Raw genomic sequence first — 26935 nt, 5'->3', positions numbered from 1 at the left:
ACTTGAAGATACTTATAAAAATAACGAACATAGTTCCGATGACCCTATGCCCACCATATGCCCAACACCGCTCTGCGCACTTCACACAGTAGTGTCATCTCAGCCTGTGACCGACCATTCCGAGTTAGGTGCCGGGATTCTCCCCGCTTTGTGGTAACTTGCCCGAGGTCGCACAGCTAGCCAGCTATGGAACCAGTATTCAAACTCGGCTACGCTGCAGCCTTTGGCCCTCCACTTTCTTGCCCGTGCTCTGCAGTTTAGGTAACCTCTGGGGGCGGGGTCTTTTGGGTCAGGTTGTGGCCTCACAGAACAGCGCTTGCTGCGGTTGGATGGATGGGTGGGTGGGTGGATGAAGAGAAGAAACCTGGTGGCGTCGTCCCAGGGCTGTGGAGCGCCCCGAAGGTGAGCGCATCCCCCGCGAGGGCACCTGCCAGCCGCGCAGTTCTCAGCACTCTCCCCCACTTCCGGCCCTGGCCCCGCCCCCTCGGGTGGCTGGCGTCCGTTACGCGTTGAGGAATTTTGTCCCCAGCGCCGACCCGTCTCTCTGCCCTCGCCGCTGCCATGGCGGCAGCTCCGCCGCTTTCCAAGGCCGAGTACCTGAAGCGTTACTTGTCCGGGGCAGATGCCGGCGTCGACCGGGGGTCTGAGTCTGGTCGCAAGCGTCGCAAAAAGCGGCCGAAGCCTGGCGGGGCCGGCGGCAAGGGGTGAGTTGGTACCGGCCGGGGCGGGGCCTGCGACGACTCGCCACCCCTCACCCTTCCCAACTCCGCCCTCGGTCGCCTGGCGACTCCTTCCCTCTTGGCGGGTCTCCCGGCTTCTCCGCCGACCCCTGCTCATGCCCAGGGCCCCACTCACATCGCTTGAGGCCCCGCATTGCCTCTGGCAGCCCGCTTACACCTCGAGCCTCTGAGCAGTAGCGTCAGTGCGTTAGAGCCGGGCTGTAACTTTGATTACTCTTTTCCCGCCTTGGTAGACTTCCGTTCTCTCCCATGGGGAATGAATGTTGTGCCCCGAGAATAATGGAACGGATTCAAAGCCTCTGTGCTTGAATCTTTAGGGCCCAGTACCTGCCTGTGGGGATTCCCAAATCCCAAAGACTTGGTTCTGAATCAGAGACCTTGGATCACCTCCTGTTACTCTTAGTAATAGTTCTACTAACAAGAGAAGTTAACATTTACATAATTATACTTTTTTTGCCAGGCAACATTATAAGAAATTTAAACATAAGTTTGTTTAAACCTTACAACAGTACCATGAACTGGGTATTATTTTCAAATGGGAAAACTTTGTGGCCCAATGTAGTGGGCCCTACCAAATCGTTTTCCACCCGGAACCACAGAATATGACATTTAGCCAAAATAGGGTCTTTGGAGATGTAATCAGTTAAGATGAAGTCATACTTGATTAAGGAGGGTGCCAAATACAAAATGACTGTTTTCCTTTTAAAAAGAGGGAAGTATGGATACAGACACAGCAACAAAGGAAAAACGACCATGTCTAGATGAAGGCTGAGATTGGATTGGATTTATGTTGCCAAAAGCCAAGGTATGCCTGGGGCTACCAGAAGCTGGGAGAGGCAAGGAAAGATCCTTCCCTACAGACTTTGCAGGGAGGATGGCCTTGCAGACACCTGGATTTCAGATTGCTAGCTTCCAGAACTGTGAGAATTTCTGTTGTTTTATGCCACGCAATTTTGTGGTATTTTGTTACAGTAACCCTAAGGCGCTAAGATACCCAGTGAAGTCACATTGTTCTAAATAACTAGTCCATGTTGTTTTCTGGTTTGGTGCTTGCCTTATTATTGTCCTCGTCTTTCTGCTTCGCTGACTTGTGTGGATCCTTTGGAGGCAGTGCCACGTGATGAAAGTAGCTTGAGTGTTGGAGCAGCACTGGTCAGAGTTCGAATCCTAGCTGTGCCACTTTATAGGCTGTGTACCCTTGGGCAAGGTGTTTTATCTCACTGCATGAAGGAACTGCAAGATAAGGAACTGCAGTTTCCTTATCTTTAAAATGGGAATAATACTGAATAATAATGCTTTTATGAAGTGGTGGTTGTGATTAGAGGGATTGCATTAAGTGACCCTGGCTTTTTGAATAACCTCACATCATGGCAGTCATGGTTATTATTGGGGCTCAATTATAGTTTATCCATGTAACAAGCATTTATTGAATACACCGTATTCCAGTTACTGTAGGGTGTTGAGGATGCCTCTGTGAACAAAAAGAAACATAGTCCCTGTTCTTGTGGAGGTTATAGTTTAGTGGGAATACAGGCTTTAAGCAACTAATTACACAACTAATTGATGTATTTTCTTTATGATAAATGCAATGAAAGTATTCCAAGAGTTTTTAACAAGAGTTCTTAGTCTTTTTTTTTTTTTTTGAGACGGAGTCTCACTCTGTCCCCCAGGCTGGAGTGCAGTGGCGTGATCTCAGCTCACTGCAAGCTCCAACTACAGGGTTCACGCCATTCTCCTGCCTCAGCCTCCCAAGTAGCTGGGACTACAGGCGCCCGCCACCACACCGGCTAATTTTTTGTATTTTTAGTAGAGACAGGGTTTCACCATGTTAGCCAGGTTGGTCTCGATCTCCTGACCTCATGATCCACCCGCCTCAGCCTCCAAGTGCTGGGATTACAGGCGTGAGCCACTGGGCCCGGCTGGGTCTGTGGTCTTGAGTGAGTGTGAGATAGTGGGGGAATCCGGGAAGCAGTCAAGAAAAGTTTGCCAGGCTAGGTGCGATGGCTCTCACCTGTAATCCCAGCACTTTGGGAGGCCGAGGCGGGCGGATCACGAGGTCAGGAGATCAAGACCATCCTGGCTAACACAGTGAAACCTCATCTGTACTAAAAAAAATACAAAAAATTAGCCGGGCGTGGTGGCAGGCACCTGTAGTCCCAGCTACTTGGGAGGCTGAGGCAGGAGAATGGTGTGATCCCGGGAGGCGGAGCTTGCAGTGAGCTGAGATTGTGCCACTGCACTCCAACCTGGGTGACAGAGCAAGACTCCGTCTCAAAAAAAAAAAAAAAAAAAAAAAAAGGTTTGCCAAAGGAAGTTAAATTTGTGTTAGGACCTGAAAAATGAGGAAGAGTTTCCTGGAATGAGGAAGAGTTTCCTAGCACTTTGGGAGGCCAAGGTGGGTGGATTGCTTGCATATAGGAGTTTGGGACCAGTCTGGGCAACATGGTTAAACCCTGTTTCTACAAAAAATTTAAAAAGTCAGGCACAGTGGCACATGCCTGTAGTCCCAGCTTCTTGGGAGACTTGAGTGGAGAGAATAACTTAACCCTAGGAAGTCAAGGCTGCAGGGAGCCATGATGGTGCCCCTGAACTCCAGCCTGGGCAACAGTGTAAGACCCTGTCTCAAAAAAGAAAAAGATTGAGAAGTGTAGATCAGGCAGAGGGAAGGAATTGCATATGTGAAAACTGATGTGGTAGTAACTTGGCTCCTTCCTAGGCACCAAAGGATGACCCAGGGAGGTACTCAACCAAGGAAGTAGCAGTAGGAGATTAAGATGACCTTGAAGACAAAGACTGGACCATGCAGGAACCTGTAGGATTTTGAACTTTTATTTTAAAACCAATAGATAAGTGTTTTTAGGCTGGTATCCTAGAATGACTCTTTTTGATCTTCTTCTTCTCATTTAGAATGCGGATTGTGGATGATGATGTGAGCTGGACCGCTATCTCCACAAGTAAACCAGAAAAGGAGGAAGAGGAAGATGACGGAGATTTGCCTGTGGTATGTATCTTTGGGGCTGTCAGGATTTTGAAATGAAGCAAGCTTCTCAATTTTTTTTTTTTTTTCAGACGGAGTCTCACTCTGTCACCTGGGCTGGAGTGCAATGGCGTGATCTTGGCTCACTGCAACCTCCACCACCTGGGTTCAGGCGATTCTCCTGCCTCAGCCTCCTGAGTAGCTGGGATTACAGGCACCCATCGTCATGCCCGGCTAATTTTTTTTTTTTTTTTTTGTATTTTTGTAGAGACGGGGTTTCACCATGTTGGCCAGGCTGGTCTTGAACTCCTGACCTCAGGTGACCCACCCACCTTGGCCTCCCAAAGTGCTGGGATTACAGGTGTGAGCCACCGTGCCAGGCCAGGCTTCTCAATTTCTTTTCCCAGCTCAGGGTAGATTTGTAGGGGGTTAGTTGAGAACAGAAAAGAGGTGACAGTTTCCAAAGAGCTGTTTAAAATAGTTTTCTTTGCTGATGCCTATACACCAACTCCTGTCTTTATGGAGGGCCCATCAGCCTAGAAATGAGACGGATCACAGAAAGAGGACTCCTCAACATCAGTGATAGAGTAATGATGTGAATTGGCTGTGGTTCAGTTTGTTGGAATCTTCCTTAAAAACAATGCTGAGGTTCAATTATAGGGAACTTTTTATTTGCTCCTTTTTTTCATTGATTTAACCAAACTTTCAAATTGTATATTCTTGCCTAAGTACTGGAGATATGTAGATTAATAGAACATAGCTATATTTTAGAGTTTATACCCTGGAATGGAAAACAATTTCAAATAAATTTCAACAGTATGGTAAATGTTGGGGATATTTCACATATGTACCAAGTACCATTAGAGCCCAGGGGAGGTAGCATACTTTGTATTCTGTTGGGAGATATCCTGAAAGATGTAAATATTGAGTTTTGAAGGATAAATAAGAGCCAGGTGGACAAAATCATAGGCAAATGACCTTCCAGTGGTTCATGAAACCATTGCTGAGAATTTCTGAGAAACAAAGTGGAAAGGAGAGCTGTTGATAGGCTGAATTCCACTAAAGGTGGTAAAGATGGATTCCAGATGAGTATTTAACATTAATTCCCAGCAAAATTCTAAAATAGATTATTTAAAAGAGGGCTTGCTAGTAACTAGAAGGGAAATAGTGATCTTAGGGAGCCAATTTAGTTTTGGTCAGAACAAATAAGTATTAACAATGTCTGTTGTTATTTTTTAATTTTATGAAAGCAATGCATGTTTATTACAGAATATTTGGGAATTGAAAAAAGTTTAAAGTTTTTAAAAGAATAACCACTTATATTGTGACCATCCAAAGGTAACTGCTGATATTTGGATGCATATCTCTTCAGGTTTTTCTCTTTAGAGATTATACATGCTTGTGTTTTATTTTTTTGAACATAATTGGGATCATACTGTACATATGGTTTTGGAGTCTACTCTTCTGCTAAATAATATGTTTTGGATACTTTGGTGAGACCTTAAAATATTCTTTGAGTGTATGATTTTTATTGGTTATGTAGTAGTTTACTATATATATTTAATCTGTTCTATTACTGGATACATGAACTGTTTCCACTTTTAAAATGTCATACATCATTGTACATAAATCATTTGTAGAAATCAGTTTATTTCTTTATTCCCATAATATGAAATGAATGGATCAAAGGGTATGGTTCTTTTTAGTTATATTCCCATATTGCTTTCCAAAAGGTGCTACCGGTTTACACTCCCACTAGAGGTAATGAGAATGCCAGTTCGCCTACGTCATCAATATTATTATTATTATTTTTGAGATAGGGTCTTGCTCTGTTGCCCAGGCTGAAGTACAGTGGTGTGATCATGGCTCATTGTGGTGTGATCATGGCCCATTGTAGCCTCTACCTCCTAGGTGCAAGCAGTCCTCCTACTGTAGCCCCACAACTAGCTGGTACCAAAGGTGCGCACCTCAATGCCTGGCTAATTTTGTGTATTTTTTGTAGAGATGAGGTCTCTGTGTTGCCCAGTCTGGTCTTGAGCGCCTGGGCTCAAGTGATCCTCCCGCCTAGGCCTCCTAAAGTGTTGGGATTACAGGTGTTAGCCACATGCCCGGCCGATATTAAAGAATTATTAACAAAACAAAACCAATAGCAAACCTATGCCGATTTAGCAAGTGAGTAATGGTATCCATTTCTTTTTTTTTTTTTTCTGAGACGGAGTCTTGCTCTGTCGCCCAGGCTGAAGTGCAGTGGTGCAATCTCGGCTCACTGCAAGCTCTGCCTCCCATGTTCACGCCATTCTCCTGCCTCAGCCTCCGGAGTAACTGAAACTACAGGCTCCTGCCACCATGCCTGGCTAATTTTTTGTATTTTTAGTAGAGATGGGATTTCACCGTGTTAGCCAGGATGATCTCGATCTCCTGACCTCGTGATCCACCTGCCTCGGACTCCCAAAGTGCTGGGATTACAGATGTGAGCCACCGTGCCTGGCCCAGTTTCTTCGAACACTAGTGAAATGAATCATTTTTTATATGTTCATTAGGCTTATGTTGTAGGTGTATTTTATCATTTGCCTTTTCACTTACTTCATAATAGTTTTTATTTATTATTTATTTTTTTTCAGACAGATTCTCGCACTGTCACCAATGCTGGAGTGCAGTGGCTCGATCTTGGCTCACTGCAGCCTCTGCCTCCTGGGTTCAAGCGAACCTCCTGCCTCAGCCTCCCGAATAGCTGGGATTATAGGCGCCTGCCACCATGCCCAGATAATTTTCATGTTTTTAGTAGAGACAGGGTTTTTCCATGTTGCCCAGGCTGGTCATGAACTCCTGGGCTGAAGCGATCCACCCGCCTCAGCCTCCCAAAGTGCTGGGATTACAGGAATGAGCCACTGCACCTGGCCATTTTCTTTTATGATATTGTCTTGCTTTTATCATGGCCCAAAAACCTAAACAAAGGAGGCTTTAGTGCCACTGCTCTCTGCATTGGTTAAAACAGATCTTGATTATTGAATTCATTTTTGTAACTGCAAGAGCACCACCACCACCACCAGTAATAATGGCAAAACGATTATGATGATTATGATAGCAGTGACAGCACAGGAATAACTAATAGGTGTAATTTATTGAGCATTTATCATTTACCACGCAGGGCTAAGCTTACGTGAATTATCTCATTCGATCCTTATAGCAATCTTTTGAATCCCACTTTTACAAATGAGGAAATTGAGGCTTAGAATAATTTACCAAAGGTTACACAGATGCTAAGTGGCAGAACTGGGGTTTAGATCTTAATTCATCTTGCCCGAAACCTGTGCTTTTAATGCTCAGAGAGAGATCTCAAAACTGGGTTATATGAAGAATGATGGTAGGATTTTCGGAGAAGTAGAGGGCTGTTACGACCTGGATTTAAATTCCAGTTCTGCCACTTGTTAGCTTGTGATATTGAGAAAGTTACTTAACTTCTCTGAGTCAGTTTGCTATTCAGTAGTGTGGAGCCTTTCTTTGCAGGGTTATTGTGAGAATCGAGTTAGATTATATGAGTAAAACACAAAACCCAGTACCTTGCACATAGTTGCTACTCTGTAACTAGGATTTATTATGCCATCATTCTTTGAAAATTTGTCATGTGGAAAAGGGATCAGTTGCATCAGAGGTCAGAACTAGAATCAATTCAAAGAAGTTATAGGAAGGTAGAGATGAGACCAGTAAAACTAAGAACTTTCTAACATTTTTGAAAAATGCAGTGGACTGCGTTGTAAGATAATGAGGTCCTTGTCAGGAAGGGATTGGGTGAGTGACCATTTATTAGGAATACTATAGAGAAGATTCTGATTCGTTCGGAAGTTTGGAAGATAAGAAATGTGGTTTTAGCTCTTAAAGATTAATGATTCTGTGTACATCTCAGTGGCTCTTTTTGGTTGTATTCAAGAAAACCTATTATTGTGACTACCTACAACAAGAAAGGTTTCATAGAAACCCAAAGTCCTTGATTAGTGCTAGGCATGATGGGGGGCCACCTGTGTTTTCACTCTTAATGTAGAAGTAAAAGTGTAATAGGAATTTAGTGTTAGCTTACAAGTGGCTGTTGTGTACCTAGCAGGTTAATAAAAAGGTTTGTAATGAAAGAAATTAACCTTTGCGGGGAAATTGATTAATTAGGGAAGGATCTACTAATTCAACTAATACAGTGACAATCAGGTGCTTATGGAGCTAGCATAACTGAAGACCCCTACTTATTTCTTCATGACCATGTTGGATATGTGTGCGCCCTTAGGTTAGGAATCGGAATGGTTGTAACTTCAGGTTCTTGAGACAGTGCTGCTTGGCTGGATCCTGTGGATTTCCTCAGCATAGGAAATCTTTACTCCCACAGGTGGCAGAGTTTGTGGATGAGCGGCCGGAAGAGGTAAAGCAGATGGAGGCCTTTCGTTCCAGTGCCAAATGGAAGCTTCTGGGAGGTGAGTTCCAACAATAGATAAATCTAAATCTCCATTAGTAGGGGAGGTCCTTTTTTCTTTTCTACACTTTTCTTTTAGAGGAATGCATAGTTTTTTTAGCATGTCATTGATCCTGAAAAATAAAGCAGGAAAAAGGAAGCTGGACTTCTTCAGAAGTAGTAAGACATAGGAACTTAGAGACCAGATATTCCTCTTTCTCTTGTATTTTGGCATTAGGGTTACTGAGGTCGGTGACTAATTTGGAGGCCTGTGAGCACCCATTCCTCTTTGACTCAGAATAGGAGAGCCCTCGGTATATAGGCAAGACTTTGGGAGGAGTTTACAAGAAACAGGAACAGAATTTGGGGACTTTAGCAACCACTGTCCTCTTCCACAATGAAGCAACTCATTTCTGGGGGGTCAAGGACCAATGTTTTTTGTTCTGTTTGTGTTAGTAAATTTCTCTCTTCTTTCCTTAAATATTGGTATTTTACAGTGCATTACCCTCCACCTGCCCACTTTAGACTCTTCCTAAGCTAATATTTATAACTTAACCCTCTTGAAAAAAATTTGAGTCCTTGAGACTTGGATAAAAAGTGTTTGTGTGTCACATCTGTTTGAGCATAGACTGGTCTTATTTGCCATGATAGTCCCCTGTCTAGCACAAGGAGCTGCCTTTAATAAATATCTGCAGAATTGTTTAATTGCTAGTAGGCATTTGATTTTTGCAGCCTAACCAGAATTCTTTTCCAAAGAGAGTCTTTTGGTCTCCATATCTTGTTTGTCAAGGAGACATACAGACACACACACACAGTGCTTTTCGGTATCTGAATGTTTAGAAAGTCAGTCGCACACACTCACTCACTCACTCACTCCTTTTCTTCTGCCTTGCTTTCACTTCCTCATCCCAATCTGTTACTGGAAATACGCTTACCAATCTCTGACCCTTACTTCCTTCAGATTTACTTTTAGGCCCCCCACGGACATCATACTTTTCTCTGTGGAGTGGATTCCAATCAGATAGGCCTGTTCCCCAAAGTAAAGGAGTTGACTTGGTTTAATTCATTCATTTAGCAAGTATTCATTGGTTCCTACCCAGCCTTTATTTTTATTTGGACTATGGAGCTCAATGACAAGAGATAGAGGTAGAGGAAGAACTGGATTTTGAAACCATTCCAGATGCTATAGATATTTCATTCTGTGGTGCCTTTGAAAATGGAAGGTCTCAAACTTGTATTTTAACTTTAAAGATTTACGTATTTTAAAGATTGCACATGGACTCTGGAGTCAAATAGAGCTGAATTTAAATATTCCTCCACCACTTATTAGCAATATGACTTTGGCAAGTTAATCTTTCTGAGTATTAACTTCCTCATCTATAAAATGGAAATGACAATATTTATGTCCTAGGCTTATGAGAATTGAATCAGGTAATCTCTATAAAACATTGGCGCACAGTAGGTGATTGGTAATTACTTGCTCCTTTCTTTTTTTGTGATTTTTCTGCTCTCTAACGAAGAGCACAGTGAAATGGATTAAATAGTTAACAGCATTTGATTTTGATATTCACCGTTTTAGTCAATTTACCTTTTGAAAGAGGAGTGAGTACAAACTATGAAGTATCTAGGCAAAATATCAGTAGGAGCCACTAGCTGGGAACTCTGCACAAATGAGGTTTTAGAAAGAACATTGGACTGGGAGTTAGAAGACTTGGATTCTAGCCTGTGTCTTCATCTTAGTAGCTGTGACCTTGGGTAAGAAATCGCTCAGCTCCTCAGCTGAAAACAGAGACTCTGTTCATAATACAAGGGTACCTGCCCTGCTTACCTTAAAGGATATAATATTAAAAATGTACTGAAAATGCTTTGCAAATTTATGACTTGGTAGGCGGAGGGGTTATTCTTAAGATATTCATGAGTGGTGATTTGCTGCCGCTAAGCAAGAAAACTGTGCAGGCCTTTTGGGCTTTTTGAGCAGTTCTGAGGTATGTGCTGCTGGAGCATGTCTTGAAACTGGGTGTGGGGGTGGACAGAGGGACAGAGCATTTGTGGGAATCTGACTCTTTGTTTTTTGTGTTTAGGCCACAATGAAGACCTACCCTCACACAGGCATTTTCTTCACGATACCCTAGATTCGTCTCCTAGGAGAGTCCGTCATGATACCCCGGATTCATCTCCTAGGAGAGTCCGTCATGATACCCCGGATTCATCTCCTAAGAGGGCCCGTCATGACACCCCAGATCTTTCTCCCCTCAGAGGGGCTCGTCATGACTCAGACACATCTCCTCCCAGGAGGATCCGTCATGACTCCTCAGACACTTCACCTCCAAGGAGGGCCCGTCATGATTCTCCAGATCCTTCTCCTCCCAGGAGGCCTCAGCATAATTCTTCAGGTGCATCTCCTAGGAGAGTCCGTCATGATTCACCAGATCCCTCTCCTCCTAGGCGAGCCCGTCATGATTCCTCAGATATCTCTACCACCAGAAGGGTCCATAACAACTCCCCTGACACATCTAGGAGGACTCTTGGCTCTTCAGACACACAGCAACTCAGAAGGGCCCATCATGACTCCCCTGATTTGGCTCCTACTGTCACTCATTCCCTACCCAGAACCAAAAGTGGTAAAGCCCCAGAAAGAGCCTCTAGCAAGACTTCTCCACATTGGAAGGAGCCAGGAGCCTCCCATTCGTCACTCCCAAAGAACAGCAAATATGAGTATGACCCTGACCTCTCTCCTCCACGAAAAAAGCAAACAAAATCCCATTTTGGAGACAAGAAGCAGTTTGATTCCAAAGGTGAGCATATGACTGTCCATGAGAGGGACATATGTATCCCTGGGAGCTTTCTTTTGGCCCTTTACTTGTTTTATTCGGTATGAGAATGGAGTTTCTTTGGGAAAGTTTTGAAAAGTGAGAGGCTGGGTTTGGGAGAGTTAAAGGATTATGGTGGCAGGAGGAAGGTTTTCATGTATCTTTTTATGTACTCGCCCCACCCCATAGAAAAGTACAATTTATTTGTTGCAGAAGCTTTAGAATGTACAGAGGTGTGTAAAGATAAAATGTGACACAAAATTCTGTCATTCAGAGGCAATTAGTGTTGTAGCCAGGGCCATGTTAATCTTTTCTGGTTTGCCTTTTTTATATAGTTGAGCTCTGGCTATGTAGAACATTTGTATTGCATGTGCAATCTTGCCTGCTCTCCTTTCTTAACAGTCTTCCTCAGGCCATAAAAACATCTTTATGTTAATATTTTTAATAGTGTTTCATTACATAAATTTAACCATTTTCCTAATAAAGAATGTTTTTGGTTATTTCTAAGTTTTTGCTTCTGTAATTCTGTAATGAACATCCTTGTACATAAACTGTTGTCCCCATTTTGGATTATTTCCTTATCTACTTCTAGATAGATTTCCTGGAAATTCAACTACTTCTATATAGGTTTCTTAGAAAGCTGAGAAGTTGATGTACTGGGTCAGAAGATGTGGCCGTTTTAAAGACTGTCGATACATATTGCAGAATGCTCTTTGGGAGGTGACTTGTGATGCTTATACAGTCACTAGAATTTAGGCCTGTGCAGTTAAATTTTTTATTCCCTCTTTTGTTCCCAGGAACTATTTTAATTTTAAATTAAAGCACTTTGTTATCCTTTAGTCCAAGGATATCAGAATATAATTCTAGGTATTTCTGACTTTTGCCACACTATGGAGAGCTGTCTTTCCATGAGTGGGGTTACTGACATAGAGGAGTGTGTGGAGATCTTACACACCAGTTACAGTCAGTGGTCACTTGGGAATAGAATGCCATCTTCTACCTATTGGTCTTAAAAGTTGTTTCTGACTTTGCTCTTCTCCTATGTCATCCATAGTTATGTTTAGGTTAATGATAATTCTTCATAGAAAAACTAAATAAATATTGTACATTAGCTTGGTAAGTTATTTTCTTAGATTCTTCCAAGGGGATTAAAGAACTCTTTGGCCAGGCATGGTGGCTCAAACCTATAATCCTAGCACTTTGGAGGCCGAGGCAGGCGAATCACCTCAGGTCAGGAGTTCAAGACCAGCCTGGCCAACACTGGCGAAACCCCATCTCTACTAAAAACACAAAAATTAGCTGGGTGTGGTGGCACACACCTATAACTCCAGCTGCTTGGGAGGCAGAGGCACAAGAATTGCCTGAACCCAGGAGGCGGAGATTGCAGTGAGCTGAGATCACGCCACTGCACTCCAGCCTGAGACTCTGTCTCAAAAAAGAAAAGAAAAGAAAAGAAAAGGAATTCTTAAATTTCTAGGTTCTTCTCCCAGCCATAGGAGATTTCATATAAGTTCTTCACCTAGGGGACATCAGAGTCACACAGATTCTTTGCTCCTATCCAGGTGACTGCCAGAAAACAACTGATTCAGACCTTTCTTCTCCACGGCATAAACAAAGTCCAGGGCACCAGGATTCCGATTCAGATCTATCACCTCCACGGAATAGACCTAGACACCGGAGCTCTGATTCTGACCTCTCTCCACCAAGGAGGAGACAGAGGACCAAATCTTCTGATTCTGACCTGTCCCCGCCTCGAAGGAGTCAGCCTCCTGGAAAGAAGGTCAGGATTTTCAGGAGTCATGTCCTTCTTTTTGTGTGACTCTTCTCTCTCAGTTTTATATATGTCCCAGATAAGCCAAGAAGAAGGATGTAGCTCTTAGAAGTGTAGTAAATCTTAGTTAAAAGGACCTTTGGAGGTCTTTCTTTCTGAAGGCAAACTGGCTATAACCCATCCCAGATGGACTTACAGATACCAGATTTCCCAAGTAGCTTCTGCTTTTATAGCCTCTTAATTCTACAATCTCATTTTAACAGGTCCAGAAAAGCTTCCTATTTTCTTAGGAATAAACTGGGGACTGTAATTTGCAGAGTGGAGTTTGGAGCACAAACATTGTGTCAGACAGATCATATGGCAAGATGCTTAATATCTCTAAACCTCAGTTTCTTTATCTGTAAATTGTGGATAATAGTAGTACCTACTGTGTAAGGTTGTTATGATAATTAAGCCAGTGTAAGTAAAACTCTTAGCACAGTGTCTGGGACAAAGTAAGTATCTAGTGTTAGTGATTTACTACTATAAATTGGACTGTAGGTCTCTGTATCCAGAACTTAAGAACAGACACTTAAAATATGAACCCACTTTTAGAAATCATGTCCGAAAGGTCAATGTTTTGTTTTGAATTCATGATAAAGCTTGATGAATTAGCCAAAAAACCCAAAAATCCATATGAACCCTGAGTAATTATATTGTAAAGAACATTGGTAGTAGTAAAGGAATCTTATTTGTGAGTGGTTAAGAAACAGAATGATAGAGGCTGTGATGTGCATTTTTCTCCCCAGTGCAGACTTATCGGGTAAATCTTATCTGTAGAAAACTCTGAGAAGACTGGTCCTGGCAGGGTAGACCAGCTTGTTCTTTACCCAGGGAGTGAAATTCTTCTCTTTTAGGGAAAAAAGAGGTCTCTGTTTCAGCTGGACCCCTTGACATTTTATATATCTGTTTAGTTCATGGACAACTTAATATTAGTCCAATTTGGTTGCTTAAGGATATCAGGATATACTGTGTGCTTCATTCGTGGGCTGGTTTGCTATCTTGATACTAAGTAGAAATTAGCAAAAAGTTTTCATTTGGTTAGATCTTTTGTTATTACCCTGAAATATATCCACAATTTAAGGATCTTAGGTTTGCTTGAGTTTGTACTGTAAATGGAATATTTTATCAGTATTGGTCTCTAATGGAAGGCTTAGTGCTTTATACTGGTTTCTGATGAGATGACCTGAGAGAATCTTCATGTGTGCAGTTTATATTCTGAAAAGTCAGAAATGCAAATGTGTAGCTCTCCCTTTAATATATTGTTAGTTTGTGTTTCTGCTTACTCTTAAACTTGATGGTTTTGATGACATTTGATTTTCTTTTATAGTTTTTGAATCCTATGGTAATTAATGAGAATATAAAGCTAGAGTTTGAGGTTTAATTATTGCTGGTCATCAGACACAAATGCAACTAACTGTGTACCCATGGAGCCTATCATCTCATTAATGTTGGATGCTCCCTTTTCCATTGCATAGGCTGCACACATGTATTCTGGGGCTAAAACTGGGTTGGTGTTAACTGACATACAGCGAGAACAGCAGGAGCTCAAGAAACAGGATCAAGAAACCATGGCATTTGAAGGTAAAAATATGAAAGTGCAGAGACCAATCCAGGCTCATTTTTTTTTTTTGATTTAGCTTATTGTACCTGGTATTTTAAACTTTTAATTGCTATCAAATTTCAGCTCTGGTTTTATGCATGGTTGTAATTTCTCAGTGAGTCCCAGTGTTTCTTTCCTTCTTGAAAAATGCCATTTCGCCCAGGCGTGGTGACTCGTAATTCCAGCACTTTGGTAGTCCGAGGCGGGTGGATCAGCTGAGGTCCATAGTTCGAGACCAGCCTGGCTAACATGATGAAACCCCGTCTCTACTAAAAATAGAAAAAAACTAGCCAGACGTGGTGTTGCATGCCTGTAATCCCAGCTACTCAGGAAGCTGAGACAGGAGAATCGCTTGAACCCGGGAGGTGGAGGTTGCGGTGAGCCAAGATCGCGCCACTGCACTCCAGCCTGGGCAACAGAGTGAGACTCCATATCAAAAAAAAAAAAAGAAAAATGCCATTTCTCAGGCCCAGTGCCAATATGCACCTAGATGTTGGTAGGAACTACTTTGGTCTGGCTGCAGAAGTTCTTATCCAGCATTAGAATCCCAAGCGGTTGATTTGATCTCTTAGAATGTTATTTCTGATTTTGATCCTGATATTTGAGTATAATTTTCCTTTGCAGCTGAATTTCAATATGCTGAAACCGTATTTCGAGATAAGTCTGGTCGTAAGAGGAATTTGAAACTGGAACGTTTAGAGCAAAGGAGGAAAGCAGAAAAGGACTCAGAGAGAGATGAGCTGTATGCCCAGTGGGGAAAAGGGTAAGGGAAACACTGAAAGGGTAAACAAGATGGCAGTGACTGGAACAAGTCATTTCTCTGCTCTTCTTGATCACTCACTTTCTTATTATGCCTTCAGAGCTGTTATCAGTAATGGGAAATTTGGTGTGCTGAATCTTCTTCCTAGGATATTGATATATTCCACACTTCCAGTGGATATTCTGGGAATTTTACCCTGCTCAGTATTTGCCCTAGGGTACTACTAGAAAGAGGAGAGTCTCCAAATTTAGCAGTATGGTCCCTCCTGTGTAGAAGTGTACATGTCATACAGGATAGCAAACACTCTTGGTTCTTTTTTGCCCAGGCTTGCCCAGAGCCGGCAACAGCAACAAAATGTGGAGGATGCAGTGAAAGAGATGCAAAAGCCTCTGGCCCGCTATATTGATGACGAAGATCTGGATAGGATGCTAAGAGAACAAGAAAGAGAGGGGGACCCCATGGCCGACTTCATCAAGAAGAATAAGGCCAAGGAGAACAAGAATAAAAAAGGTGGGACTTCTGGGAGTCATCAGAGCTGGAAGTGACTTGTGAAGAGAGAGAATCATTAGGATGCTGATACATAGCTGTATGCAAGGAAGGATTTCCCAAATAATTTAAATTCATTGTATTTGTGAGTTTAGATTCAACTCAACTGGTCTTTCTATGTGAAAATTTTTCCGGGCCAGGCGCGGTGGCTCTTGCTTGTAATCCCAGCACTTTGGGAGGCTGAGGTGGGTGAATCACCTGAGGTCAGGAGTTGGAGACCAGCCTGGCCATGGTGAAACTCCATCTCTACTAAAAATACAAAAAAAAATTAGCAGGACGTGGTGGTGCACGCTTGTAATCCCAGCTACTTAGGAGGCTAAGGTACGAGAATCGCTTGAACCCAGGAGGCAGAGGTTGCAGTAAGCCGAGATTGTGCCACTGTACTCCAGCCTGGGCAACAGAGTGAGACTCTATTAAAAATAATAATAATAAAAAATTCCCACATTGCCATCCAGCTCTGAATTAAATTATGTCATTAACTAAATACTTTTTTCTTACTCTTCTTTTTAGTGAGACCTCGCTATAGTGGTCCAGCACCTCCTCCCAACAGATTTAATATCTGGCCCGGATATCGCTGGGATGGAGTGGACAGGTAAGCCTGGGTATTTCTTAGGTTTTTATTTTCTCTTCTACCTGACTGTAACCTTCCCTAACCACTCGTAAGTTGCTCCACACTTTATTTCATTCTCTGCTTTAATCACAAGGTGAAAAATATGCACTTTGCTTGCTTCTATTTCTGAGGTCCACAAATCCTATTTTTCATGCTTGGAACACTCTTTCTGTTTCCTTTTCATAACACTTTTTAAAGCTCTGTACAAACAACTCAGGTGGTTCAGATAAGACACCCTTTGTTTTGGACATTGGTTACTTTTAATGATATTTTCTAAGGTTTAGAGGGGTCGAGTGATGAGTTGTAGTCTAGAGCCTTCTATGTGATATGTCTTTAAAATGTAGCCTCTGAATCTTTATTCACTTTACGGTCTTAGGAGGCAGTCACTTTTAATGTCTCACGGTCCTCTACCACCTCATCTGTCTACCTACCAGCATCTGTACCCACATGCTCTAACTTCCTGTCTGTTATGATGGATGAACTATATTTGCTTCCATCCAGAGTCAGTTCGTGTACTCACGTATTAGATTCTATCTCCTCTTGCCTACTAAAGGACATTGTTTTAGTATCTAGCACAATAATTCTCAAACTTTTTAATTTCAGGATCCTTTTACACTCTTCTTTTTTTTTTTTTGAGATGGAGTCTCGCCCTGTTGCCCAGGCTGGAATGCAGTGGCGCAATCTCAGCTCACTGCAACCTCTGCCTCCCGGGTCTGAGCGATTCTCCTGCCCCAGCCTCCCAAGTAGTTGGGATTACAGGCGCGTGCTGCCATGCCCAGCTAATTTTTTATATCTTTAGTAGAGACAGGTTTTCACTATGTTGCCAGGCTGGTCTCGAACTCCTGACCTTAGGTGATACGTCCACCTTGGCCTCCTAGAGTACTGGGATTCCAGGTTTACAGGATTACAGGATTACAGGTGAGCCACCATGCCCAACCACTCTTGTTTTTTGTTGTTGTTGAGGCAGAGTCTTGCTCTGTTGCCCAGGCTGGAGTGCAGTGGTGCGATCTCCACTTCCCGGGTTCAAGCAATTCTCATGCTTCTGTGGCCTGAGTAGTTGGGATTACAGGTGTGCATCACCATACCCAGCTAATTTTTGTATTTTTAGTAGAGACTGGGTTTTTGCGACGTTGGCCAGGCTGGTCTTCAATTCCTGGGCTCATATGATCGTCTGCCTCGACTTCCCAAAGTGCTGGGATTACAGGCTTGAGCCACTGTGCCTGGCCTACACTCTTAAAAATTACTGATGACCTCAAAAAGCTTTTGTTGATGTGGATTATATATATTGATATTTACCATGTTATAAATTAAAACTCAGACATTTAAAAAGTGTTTATTCATTTTAAAAAATAACAAACTAATTACATTAACATAATAACTTTTTTTATTATTATACTTTATGTTCTAGGGTACGTATGCACAACATGCAGGTTTGTTACATATGTATACCTGTGCCATGTTGGTGTGCTGCACCCATAATTACTGTATTTTTAAATGAAAAATAATTACATTTTCCAAGTGAAAAAATAGAAGGATGGCATTGATTTACATTTTTGCAAATCTCATTAATGTCTAACTTAATAGTAGGTAACTTGACTGCATTTGTCTGCTGTGATATGTTGTTCAGTTGAAGTATAGGAAGAAAATTTAGCCTCACACATAGGTAGTTAGAAAGAGAAGGCATATTATATTTCTTAATGTTAACACAAAAACTCAACAAGTGCTGGTTTCTTAAAGGTGAGCTATGTGGAACCTGAAACCAGATCAAAGAACTTTCATTACTGTTATATTAATTTTTTTAATACTTTGAGTGGATCTTTTACGCATGCATGATTTTATAACATCATGCATTGGTCATTTGTAAAATATTGGTTTGCTGAGTTTTTCAGACCTTCCAAATGTTGACATATTTCCACTATACAATATCAGAAAGTCACTTTTGTTAACATCATTTCTGGCCTCATCACAAAAATCTTTAAATAATGGGAAGTTAAAGAGTTCACAGTTTTTCAGAATTTTAATTTACACTTGAAAGTTTAAATGTTATCACTGGCATTTCCATTGCTTGAGCTGTTTCCATTTAATAGCTTAATTTCTGTGCTGAGATTTCCCATCTGTTCATTATGAGATATTTTCCTCTTCTTGAAAATATTTGTGATATGTAATTGGTGCTTTGAAGTCCTTCCTGTCTGCTAATTGCAACATTTGATTCACCACAGGATTGGTTTCTATATTGGCAGCTTTTTCTTCAGTGTGGATTACATTGCCCTGTTTATTTACCTGTCTGGTCACTTTTTTAAATTGTTACTAGACATCATGAATGATACACTGTAGAGACTTTGAGTTCTGTTACACTGTATTGTCAGTTGTTTTCCTTCTGGTAAAGCTCACTTTGTACAATAGCTTTTTTATAGATTCCATCAGATTTTGTACCTAGAGGGTCGTTCCATCTTTGCATGCAGTTTGATTTCTTACTTTCCAATCTAGATGCTTTTTGCTTCTTTTTCTTGCCCTGTTCCATTAGCTAGCACTTCAGTGCAGATGTCGAATAGAAGTAGTGAGAGCAGACATCTTTGCTTTGTTCCTAATCTGAGGAAGAAAACATTTAGTTTTTTACCATTAAGTGTGTTGTAAGCTGTAGGTTTTTTGTAGATACCCTTTATCGAGTTGAAGTTCCCTTCTATTCCTGTTTTGCTGAGAGTTTTGTTTTCAGGAATGTATATTGGATTTTGTTCAAAATATTTTCTAATTATCCTTTTGGTTTATTCTTTGCTCCATAGGTTATTTAGGAGTGCATTAATTCCAAATATTTGGACTTTTCTAGATATCTTACTGGTATTTACTTGTAATTTAATTCAATTTTGGTCAGATAGTATACTGTAATATTTTGATCTTTTGAAATTTGTTGGTCAGGCATGGTGGCTCATGCCTGTAATCTCAACACTTTGGGAGCCCAAGGCAGATGAAATTGCTTGAGCCTCAGAATTTGAGACCAGCCTGGGCAACATGGCAAAACCCTGTCTCTACAAAAAAATATAAAAATTAGTCGGGCATAGTGGCATACGCCTGTAGTCCCAGCTACTCTGGAGGCTGAGGTATGAGGATCACTGAGCCCAGGGAGGTCGAGGCTGCAATGCGCTGTGATTGCACCACTGCACTCCAGCCTGGATGACAGAGTGAGACCCTGTCTCAAAAAACAGTAATACAAATGAAATTTGTTAGATGTGTTTTATGGCCCAGTATATAGTCTGTCTTCTGAATGTTTCGTTTGCACTTGAAGAGAACGTATATTCTGTAGTTATAAAAGGTAGTGTTTTATAAATGTCAATGAGGTCAAGGTGGTTAATAGTGTTTAGATCTTAGATCACCTATGTTCTGGGTTTTTTTGTGTCTGTATTTTTCTATCAGTTACTATCAATTGTGGATTTTTTGTTTTAGCTGGTTTATTTTGTTTTTCAACTAAAATTTCCATTTAATAGCTTACATTTCTCTGCTGAGATTTCCCATCTGTTCATTATGAGACATTTTCCTCTTCTTGAAAATATTTATGGTACATAATTGGTGCTTTGAAGTCCTGTCTGCTAATTGCAACATTTGATTCACCACAGAATTGCTCTCAATTGACTGCTTTTTCTTCAATGTGTATTGCATTTTCCTGTTTATTTACCTGTCTGGTCACTTTTTAAAATTGTTACTAGGCATCATGAATGATTCACTGTAGAGACTTTGAGTTCTGTTACACTGAACTTAAGTGTAACACATTCCTCTTAAGTGTGTTGGTTTTTATTCTAGCAGGTAGCTAACATGGCTGAACTCCAAACTGTCTCCTTTGCAGTGGACCGCAGCTACAATCTCTGCTCAGTTCTTTTAGTTTCTAGCTGCCATTTTTTTTTATTGGCCTGATGGTATTTTATCTGCACACGTGTTGTTTAACAGTCAGCCAAGGATTTGAGTAGGGTTTCTATGTAGATTTTGAGGTTCATCCCTTTTGTAGTTCCTTCTCTTTCAGGATTTCCCTCCTAATTTCCTAGCTGTTCTGCCCACTTTGCACTAACTCCTCAAGCCAGTAAGCCTGTGACTTTCTGCCTTCATGAGCTGTGCTGTTTGGGAAGTTGCCCTCTAGCAAATCTCTTCTCATATATAGACTTCATCCAGTTTATACTTACTTTTGGTCAGGTCACTCTTCCACATGTTCAAATACCTGTATTTCTTTACTTCGTCTAGGTTTCATAGTTGCTAACTGAGGATAGGTTAGTCTGCTCGGGTTACTCTGCAGTGTCTAGAATCTAACTACCCACCTTATATGGGCCTAAGGCATTGTCTTCTGTCCCTCATGGTGCCGTCAAAATCCAACAGCCAGGTGTGGTGGCATGTGTCTGTAGTACCAGCTACTTGGGAGGCTGAGGCAGGAAGATCCTTTGAACCCAGGAGTTAAAGTCCAGGCTAGGCAACTTAGTGAGACCCCATCTCTAGAATAAAAAATTGTAAGGCTCTTTTTTCTGATATTGGCAGATGTCTATAAGATGACTATAGTTCCTCATCTTGTTAGATATCTTTACGGTAGCTGTGGTTACAGGCTAGCTTACTAGTTCCGTTTGCGGTTCACTACATGAACTGCAAAAAGTATGTAGGCTTTTGGTAGAAGGAGGATTTTTCAGAATACTCATTTGCCATACATATGGCCAGAAGTAGATCTTTTTATAGCACAACCCTACAGATGTTCCCTGCTACCGAGTTTTTGTTTTTTGTTTTTTAATTTTTGGACCCAAAACTTAGAATTCTCCCTGACCTAGTTTTTTACTAGTGTTTAATTTGTCTTCATCTTTCTCAGTTGCTTTTTTCCACTTCTTGTTCTGATTTTATCCTAGATTTCTCCTCTTATTTCCCTTTGTCACCCTTGCTTTCTTTCTGTTATTCATCTTTCATCATCTTTCCTAGTTTTGTCTCTATTCGGCCCACTGCAAGGGGATATTTCCAGAACAGATATATAGTATGTTACAGTTGGAAAAACCCATGAGGTAATTACCCAGCCCCTATTAATTAAAAGAGAAACTGAAGCCCAATAAATAAGCAGTTTGCCTAGAGGCATGCAGTTTCCCTGAGAAAGCTGGAATTAGATTTCTGTTCCTGATTCTCTGGTCCAAAGCTCTTTCCACTGTGAGTTCTCCTGCAATTTGTTTTCTGATTCTGCTTAGGATTTGGTGTTTGTTATTCATATGTCCTTTGTATTATCATATTAGTATAAATCTCTTAAGACCTTATTACCAAGGTAAAAAACAGTGGTTTCCTTGGTGCTTTGGAGTACCATCTATGTTTCTACGGTTGGAGAGGATGCCATTTATAATAAACTTCCCTTCTTCTTCTTCTTCTTTTTTTTTTTTTTTTTTGAGATAGAATTTCGTTCTTGTCGCTCAGGCTGGAGTGCAATGGCATGATCTTTTGGAGTGCAATGGCATGATCTTGGCTCACTGGAACCTCCACCTCCTGGGTTCAAGCGATTCTTCTGCCTCAGCCTCCCGAGTAGCTGGGATTACAGGCGTGTGCACCACACCCAGCTAATTTTTGTATTTTTTTAGTAGAGACAGGGTTTCACCATGTTGGCCAGGCTGGTCTCAAACTTCTCACCTCAGGTGATCCACCTGCCTTGGCCTCCCAAAGTGCTGGGATTACAGGCGTGAGCTGCCATGTCCAGCCAAGTTTCCCTTCTTAAAGCCCTCCATTACTCCACTCATTCCTTAAGGGAAAGTCTTAGCATACATGTTATAAGTGTAAGTAGCTAGGTACTAGGTACTAGGGATTCCATGATTAAAGAGAGATAGCCCCTGAGCCCAGGAGCTCACTTTCAGTCTAGAATAGAAGACAGACAATTTCAATGCTGTTTAGTTAATGTTGCTATAGAAGATTTTCAAGATGTTTTGGGAGCACAAAGGAAGAGTGAGTTGAGCCTTAGGAGGATGTGATCAGGAAGTGCTTCCTAACGGATGAAATATGGGAGCTGAGTTTTAAGTGATATTGGTAAACCAGCCAAGATAAGAAGGAAAGGAAAGATGTTAAAGGAAGAGGGTCCTATATGTGCAGAGTCATAAGGCTATGAGACACCATGGTGATACCAGGTGGTGGGGGTCCATAAGTAATTTGCTGTTGTTGGATAGCATGAAGTTTGAGATGGATGAGAGAGGTTGGCAGACCCTGATCACAGAAGGCCCTGGAAGCCTTTCTGAGGAGCTTGGTCTTCACTCTAGAGGTAAAGGGGAGCCACGGAAGGATTAAAAACAGCTCTGCAATTAAGATAGACAAATCCATTGTAGCAGTAATGCGAAGGATTTGAAAGGCACAAGATTGGAAGTAGAACAGATACAAGGCTTTTGCAGTAGCTCAGGCTAAAGGTAATGAATGTCTGAACTATGACCTTCAGGCAGTGGTAGTAAGGATGGTTAGTAAGAGAATAGGAAGTGGGAATGTGGTTAGGGGTAAGCTGGAGGGACCTGTTTGCTAATTTGGGGAAGAGGAAGGAGGAGTCACTGGATTTGGCAACAAGGAATATCATTGATGACTTGAAAGGGCTAGTTCCATGGTGTAGTGAAACAATGGCCAGGTTCTAATGTATTAAGGAGTGAATGAAAAGTGAGGAAACAAATAATGAATACAGGCTGTTTCAAGAAATTTAGATAAGAAGACCAAGAGAATGCATGGTTATTAGAAGGGGTTTGAGGACCACTCACTACCTCCTTGAAATTCACCCCTGTATTGTTTTCCATGACACCCTACTCCTGGTTCTTTTCTGTGATCATTCTTGGGCCACCTTTGCAAACTCCTCTTCCTCTGTGCACCTCTTAAATCTTTCCCAGGGCTCCATCCGTAATTTTTAGCTGTTCTCACTCTATGTGCTCCCTCTGACTGATTCTTACCTAGTCATGTTTTCAACTATGAGCTATATGTACATGATTTCCAAATCAGTATTTGCATCTTGGTCTGGTGTATTTAGCTATGTGTTGGATTTCTCTATTGATTTGGACTTGAGAGATTTCAAATGCATCGTATTTAAAGCTGAACTCATCATCTTCTACTGTAGCCTGCTACTACTCTTGTGCTCTCTAATTTGCCTCCTCCTTCTTTGTCCTTGTGTACCTAATCAATTAGTCCTACTAATTAGTCTTACTAATTTTGCCTGCTGTATCTTCTCTCTTCCATCCCTCTTTATCATTGTCTTCATCATCTGTTGCCTGAACCATTGCAGTGATTTTCCTGCCCCAGATCTCCTCCAGAGTGATCTCTTTGAAATGCAGTTTAAGTTCTTGCTTGAAACCTATCCTTTCTGGATGAAATCTAAGCTTTTTACCATGGCCTACAAAGCTCATTATGCATTGGCCTCTGCCTACCTTTCCAACTTTGACTCATGGCTGTTCCCTTTGTCCTACTTCAGGCTCCAGCCATACCAGTTTGCCTTTGGTTTGCTGCACATACCAGGCCACTTCTTATTTCTGTGCCTTTGTTCTTGTTGCTCATTCTGTTTGAAATGACCTCCAGACCCTTCTGACCCTTCCCATCCCCAGCACTGTAGTTAACACAAAGCCTTTACTGATCATTCTTGCCCAACCCTCATGTCACCTTTTTATCATACCTCCCCAAAGCTGATTAAGATACCCATTCTGTTTCCATGATACCCCATACGTATTTCTGCCAGAGTTTAAGCGGTTCTTTTAATTTATTTGTTTAAATGTCTGTCTCTTCCACTAGTCTGGGAGTTCATCAGGACAAGTGCTGTGTGATACTCATTTTCATGCAGTGCCTACCATGGTACCTAGTATATAAACAAAATTCAATAAATGTTTTTGTAATGAATGGATAAAATATAAGATGTGGACATCAGCTGAAAGAGAACTGGGCTTTTAAAGAGTGGCAAATGTTTGAAATAGCTGTCAGAGTGGGGGAAGGGTCTGAACAAGGACCAAGAAAAGGATGAATGATATATTTTGTCCCTTTGATTCTATTGCATATGCCTTAAATATTTTCTTTTCTTTTCTTTTTTTTCTTTTTCTTTTTTTTTTTTTTGAGACAGAGTCTAACTATGTCACCCAGGCTGGAGTGCAGTGGCATGATCTCAGCTCACTGCAGCCTCCGCTGCCCACGTTCAAGCGATTCTCCTGCTTCAGCCTCCTGAATAGCTGGATTACAGGCACCTGCCACTGCATCCAGCTATTTTTTGTATTTTTAGTAGAGACAGGGTTTCACCATATTGGTCAGGCTGGTCATGAACTCCTGACCTCGTGATCCACCCGCCTCAACCTCCCAAAGTGCTGGGATTACAGGCGTGAGCCACCATGCCCTTCCATGCCTTAAATATTTTCATATGACTCCTTACTTTCCCCCCATTTCATTATATTGTGAACTCTTCCCTTTCTTTTAAAATAAATGTCTCTTTCAGGGTTCTGGCTGAATAGTATATCTCTTTTGATTGCAGATCCAATGGATTTGAACAGAAGCGCTTTGCCAGGCTTGCCAGCAAGAAGGCAGTGGAGGAACTTGCCTACAAATGGAGTGTTGAGGATATGTAACTTTCCTGAGGCTGTGGGGGTGGCTGGGCTGTGGTAGTGGGCATAGGCAGCGAGATATCCAGTGGTAACAGTTGTCTGTGCTAATAATTGGAGCCCACAAAGACCAGCAACTTGTTGAATGCCAGTTTTGACCACAGAAGAATATTTGAGACCTGATGTTTGGACTGAGGTACCTGTACTTCTTGGGTAAGACAACCCTGACTGTTGCTGGCTTTCAGAGGAAGCATTGATTTCTCAGTGTACCAGGGGTTGTTCTTGGTTAGGGTTTTTCTTTTCCTTTTTTAAATAAACATATATTTATTTTTTTTAAATTATTTTCTTAACTGGGTATTCTGTTTTGGGAAGAATACAGGCTAATATTGAACCCGTGGGGATTTGGGGGGTGGTGGTTGAATTTTTCACTAATCTAGAAAGCAGTGTGAGTAAAAACTTTTCTTAGTGATAGATCCTTCCTTTGAGAAAACAGGAATTAGTACTAAACTAGGCTCAGGAATTGACACACAGATATTTGGAGACATGGTGTATGATAAAGGTAGTGTCACAAGTTAGTAGGGAAGAGATGGATAATAGTGCTCAGAAAATTGACTTATTATATGGACAAAAATTAAGTTGAACCCTCATACCATATAAAGCAAAAATCCCAAAGTGATTAAAGACCTAAATGAAAGATACCATGATATACAGCTAGTAGGAACAATTGGCAAATATTTTTGTGCCTTGGGGTAAAGATAAATTTCTTAAATAAGATCCCGAAGCACAATGCATAAGATTTGATAGCTTTGATTACTTTGTAATTAAAGGTTTCTATTTGGCAAAGCATCCCATAGGCAAAGCTAAAAATGGATATGGATTAGGAGAAAATATTTTCAGTGTCTAAAACTGACAAGGATTGCATATACAAAGGATAGAATATAGAAAGAGCTTCTGCAAATCATGAAGGAAAAGACAAATAAAAATATGCAAAAATATGAATAGGTAAAATCTAAAGAGAAAAACCAGAGTGGCTCATAAGTATATTACCTCACTAGTAATTAGAGATATGCTAATTAAAACACTGAGTTTCTACCTTACATCTTAGTTTGGCAAAAATAAGCAAGAGACTGATCTGATGGGGAATCAGAACTCATGGAATATTTTCTCTTCTCTTTTTTCCTCTTCTTCTTTTCTTTCCTTTTCTCTTTTTTTTTTTTTTTTTTTTTTTTTAAAGACAGAATCTCACTCTGTCGCCCAGGCTGGAATGCAGTGGTGCCTCCGCTTCCCAGATTCAAGTAATCCTCCTACCTCAGTCTCCTGAGTAGCCGGGACTGAAGGCATGCGCTATACAGTTTTTGTTTTTTCAGTAGAGATGGGGTTTCACCGTGTTGGCCAGGCTGGTTTTGTACTCCTGACCTCAGATGATCCACCTGCCTTGGCCTCCCAAAGTGCTGGGATGACAGGCGTGAACCACTGTGCCCGTCTACATGGAATATTTCAGCTGGTGTATTCATTTTGGAGAACAAATGAATGAAACTTACTGAAATTAATATCTAGGGAGCAATATTGCAGTTTTTAATAGTGTGGCTCTGAAGCTGTACTGCTTGAATTTGAATCCCAGCTATGTCATTTGCTAGCTGTGTAGCCTTTGGTAAGCCAATTAACTTCTCTATGCCTTAGTTTTTTCATCTGTGAAATAGACATAATAGTCCCTACCTCATAGGTTTATTGTAAGCTTCGAACAATGCCTGGCATACAGTAGTATCACAAAATTATGAGCTGTTATTATCACCGTCATCATTATCATCAAGTGGGGTAGCCAGCTTCCAAGATGGCCCCTAATGATCTCTACCCTGTGGTATATAAGCCCTCGTATAGTCCCCTCCCACAATAAATAAGGTTGACCTGTGTAACCAATAGGATGTACTAGAAATGTGTGACTTAGGAAGGTAGGTCATAAAAGGTATTAAAACATCTGCCTTGTGCTATCTTGGATCCTTGCTCTGGAGGATGCCAGCTTCCATATCATGAGGACACTCAAGCAGCCCTCTGGAGAGGCCCAGGTAGAGAGGCACTGAGGCCTCACCAACAGCCAGCACCAAATTGCTGACTGTAG

General features: G+C 41.5%; 1 protein-coding gene across 2 annotated transcripts; it reads left to right on the top strand.

The window, feature by feature from the left end:
- Positions 1-519: 519 nt before the first annotated feature.
- BUD13 (BUD13 homolog) lies at positions 520-25152 on the top strand. 2 transcript variants are annotated; one of them, XM_008020968.3, is made up of 10 exons: positions 520-704; positions 3648-3741; positions 8090-8174; positions 10234-10947; positions 12525-12742; positions 14251-14356; positions 15000-15138; positions 15461-15645; positions 16192-16273; positions 24753-25152. In XM_008020968.3, exons 1-10 carry the CDS (start codon positions 562-564, stop codon positions 24844-24846), a joined length of 1860 nt encoding a protein of 619 aa, XP_008019159.1. In that variant the 5' UTR covers positions 520-561; the 3' UTR covers positions 24847-25152. The 2 variants fall into 2 exon arrangements, with proteins under 2 accessions (XP_008019159.1, XP_008019160.3); XM_008020969.3 differs by lacking the exon at positions 520-704 and adding an exon at positions 3443-3552 and having other exon boundaries at positions 24753-24965.
- The last annotated feature ends 1783 nt before the right edge of the window (positions 25153-26935 follow it).

The sequence above is a fragment of the Chlorocebus sabaeus genome, chromosome 1 (genome assembly GCF_047675955.1).
Source record: "Chlorocebus sabaeus isolate Y175 chromosome 1, mChlSab1.0.hap1, whole genome shotgun sequence".
In the NCBI taxonomy this organism is placed as follows: domain Eukaryota; kingdom Metazoa; phylum Chordata; class Mammalia; order Primates; family Cercopithecidae; genus Chlorocebus; species Chlorocebus sabaeus.
The sequence above is the reverse complement of the archived record's forward strand: the minus strand, read 5'-3'. Positions and strand labels throughout refer to the sequence as shown.

What these genes read in the sequence shown, in the direction of transcription:
- BUD13 (XM_008020968.3), top strand. Translation starts at nt 562, where the DNA reads ATGGCGGCAGCTCCGCCGCTTTCCAAGGCCGAGTACCTGAAGCGTTAC. An exon ending in GTCAGCCTCCTGGAAAGAAG is followed by an intron (nt 12,743 to 14,250) that starts GTCAGGATTTTC and finishes TCCATTGCATAG; the next exon opens with GCTGCACACATGTATTCTGG. An exon ending in CGCTGGGATGGAGTGGACAG is followed by an intron (nt 16,274 to 24,752) that starts GTAAGCCTGGGT and finishes TTTTGATTGCAG; the next exon opens with ATCCAATGGATTTGAACAGA.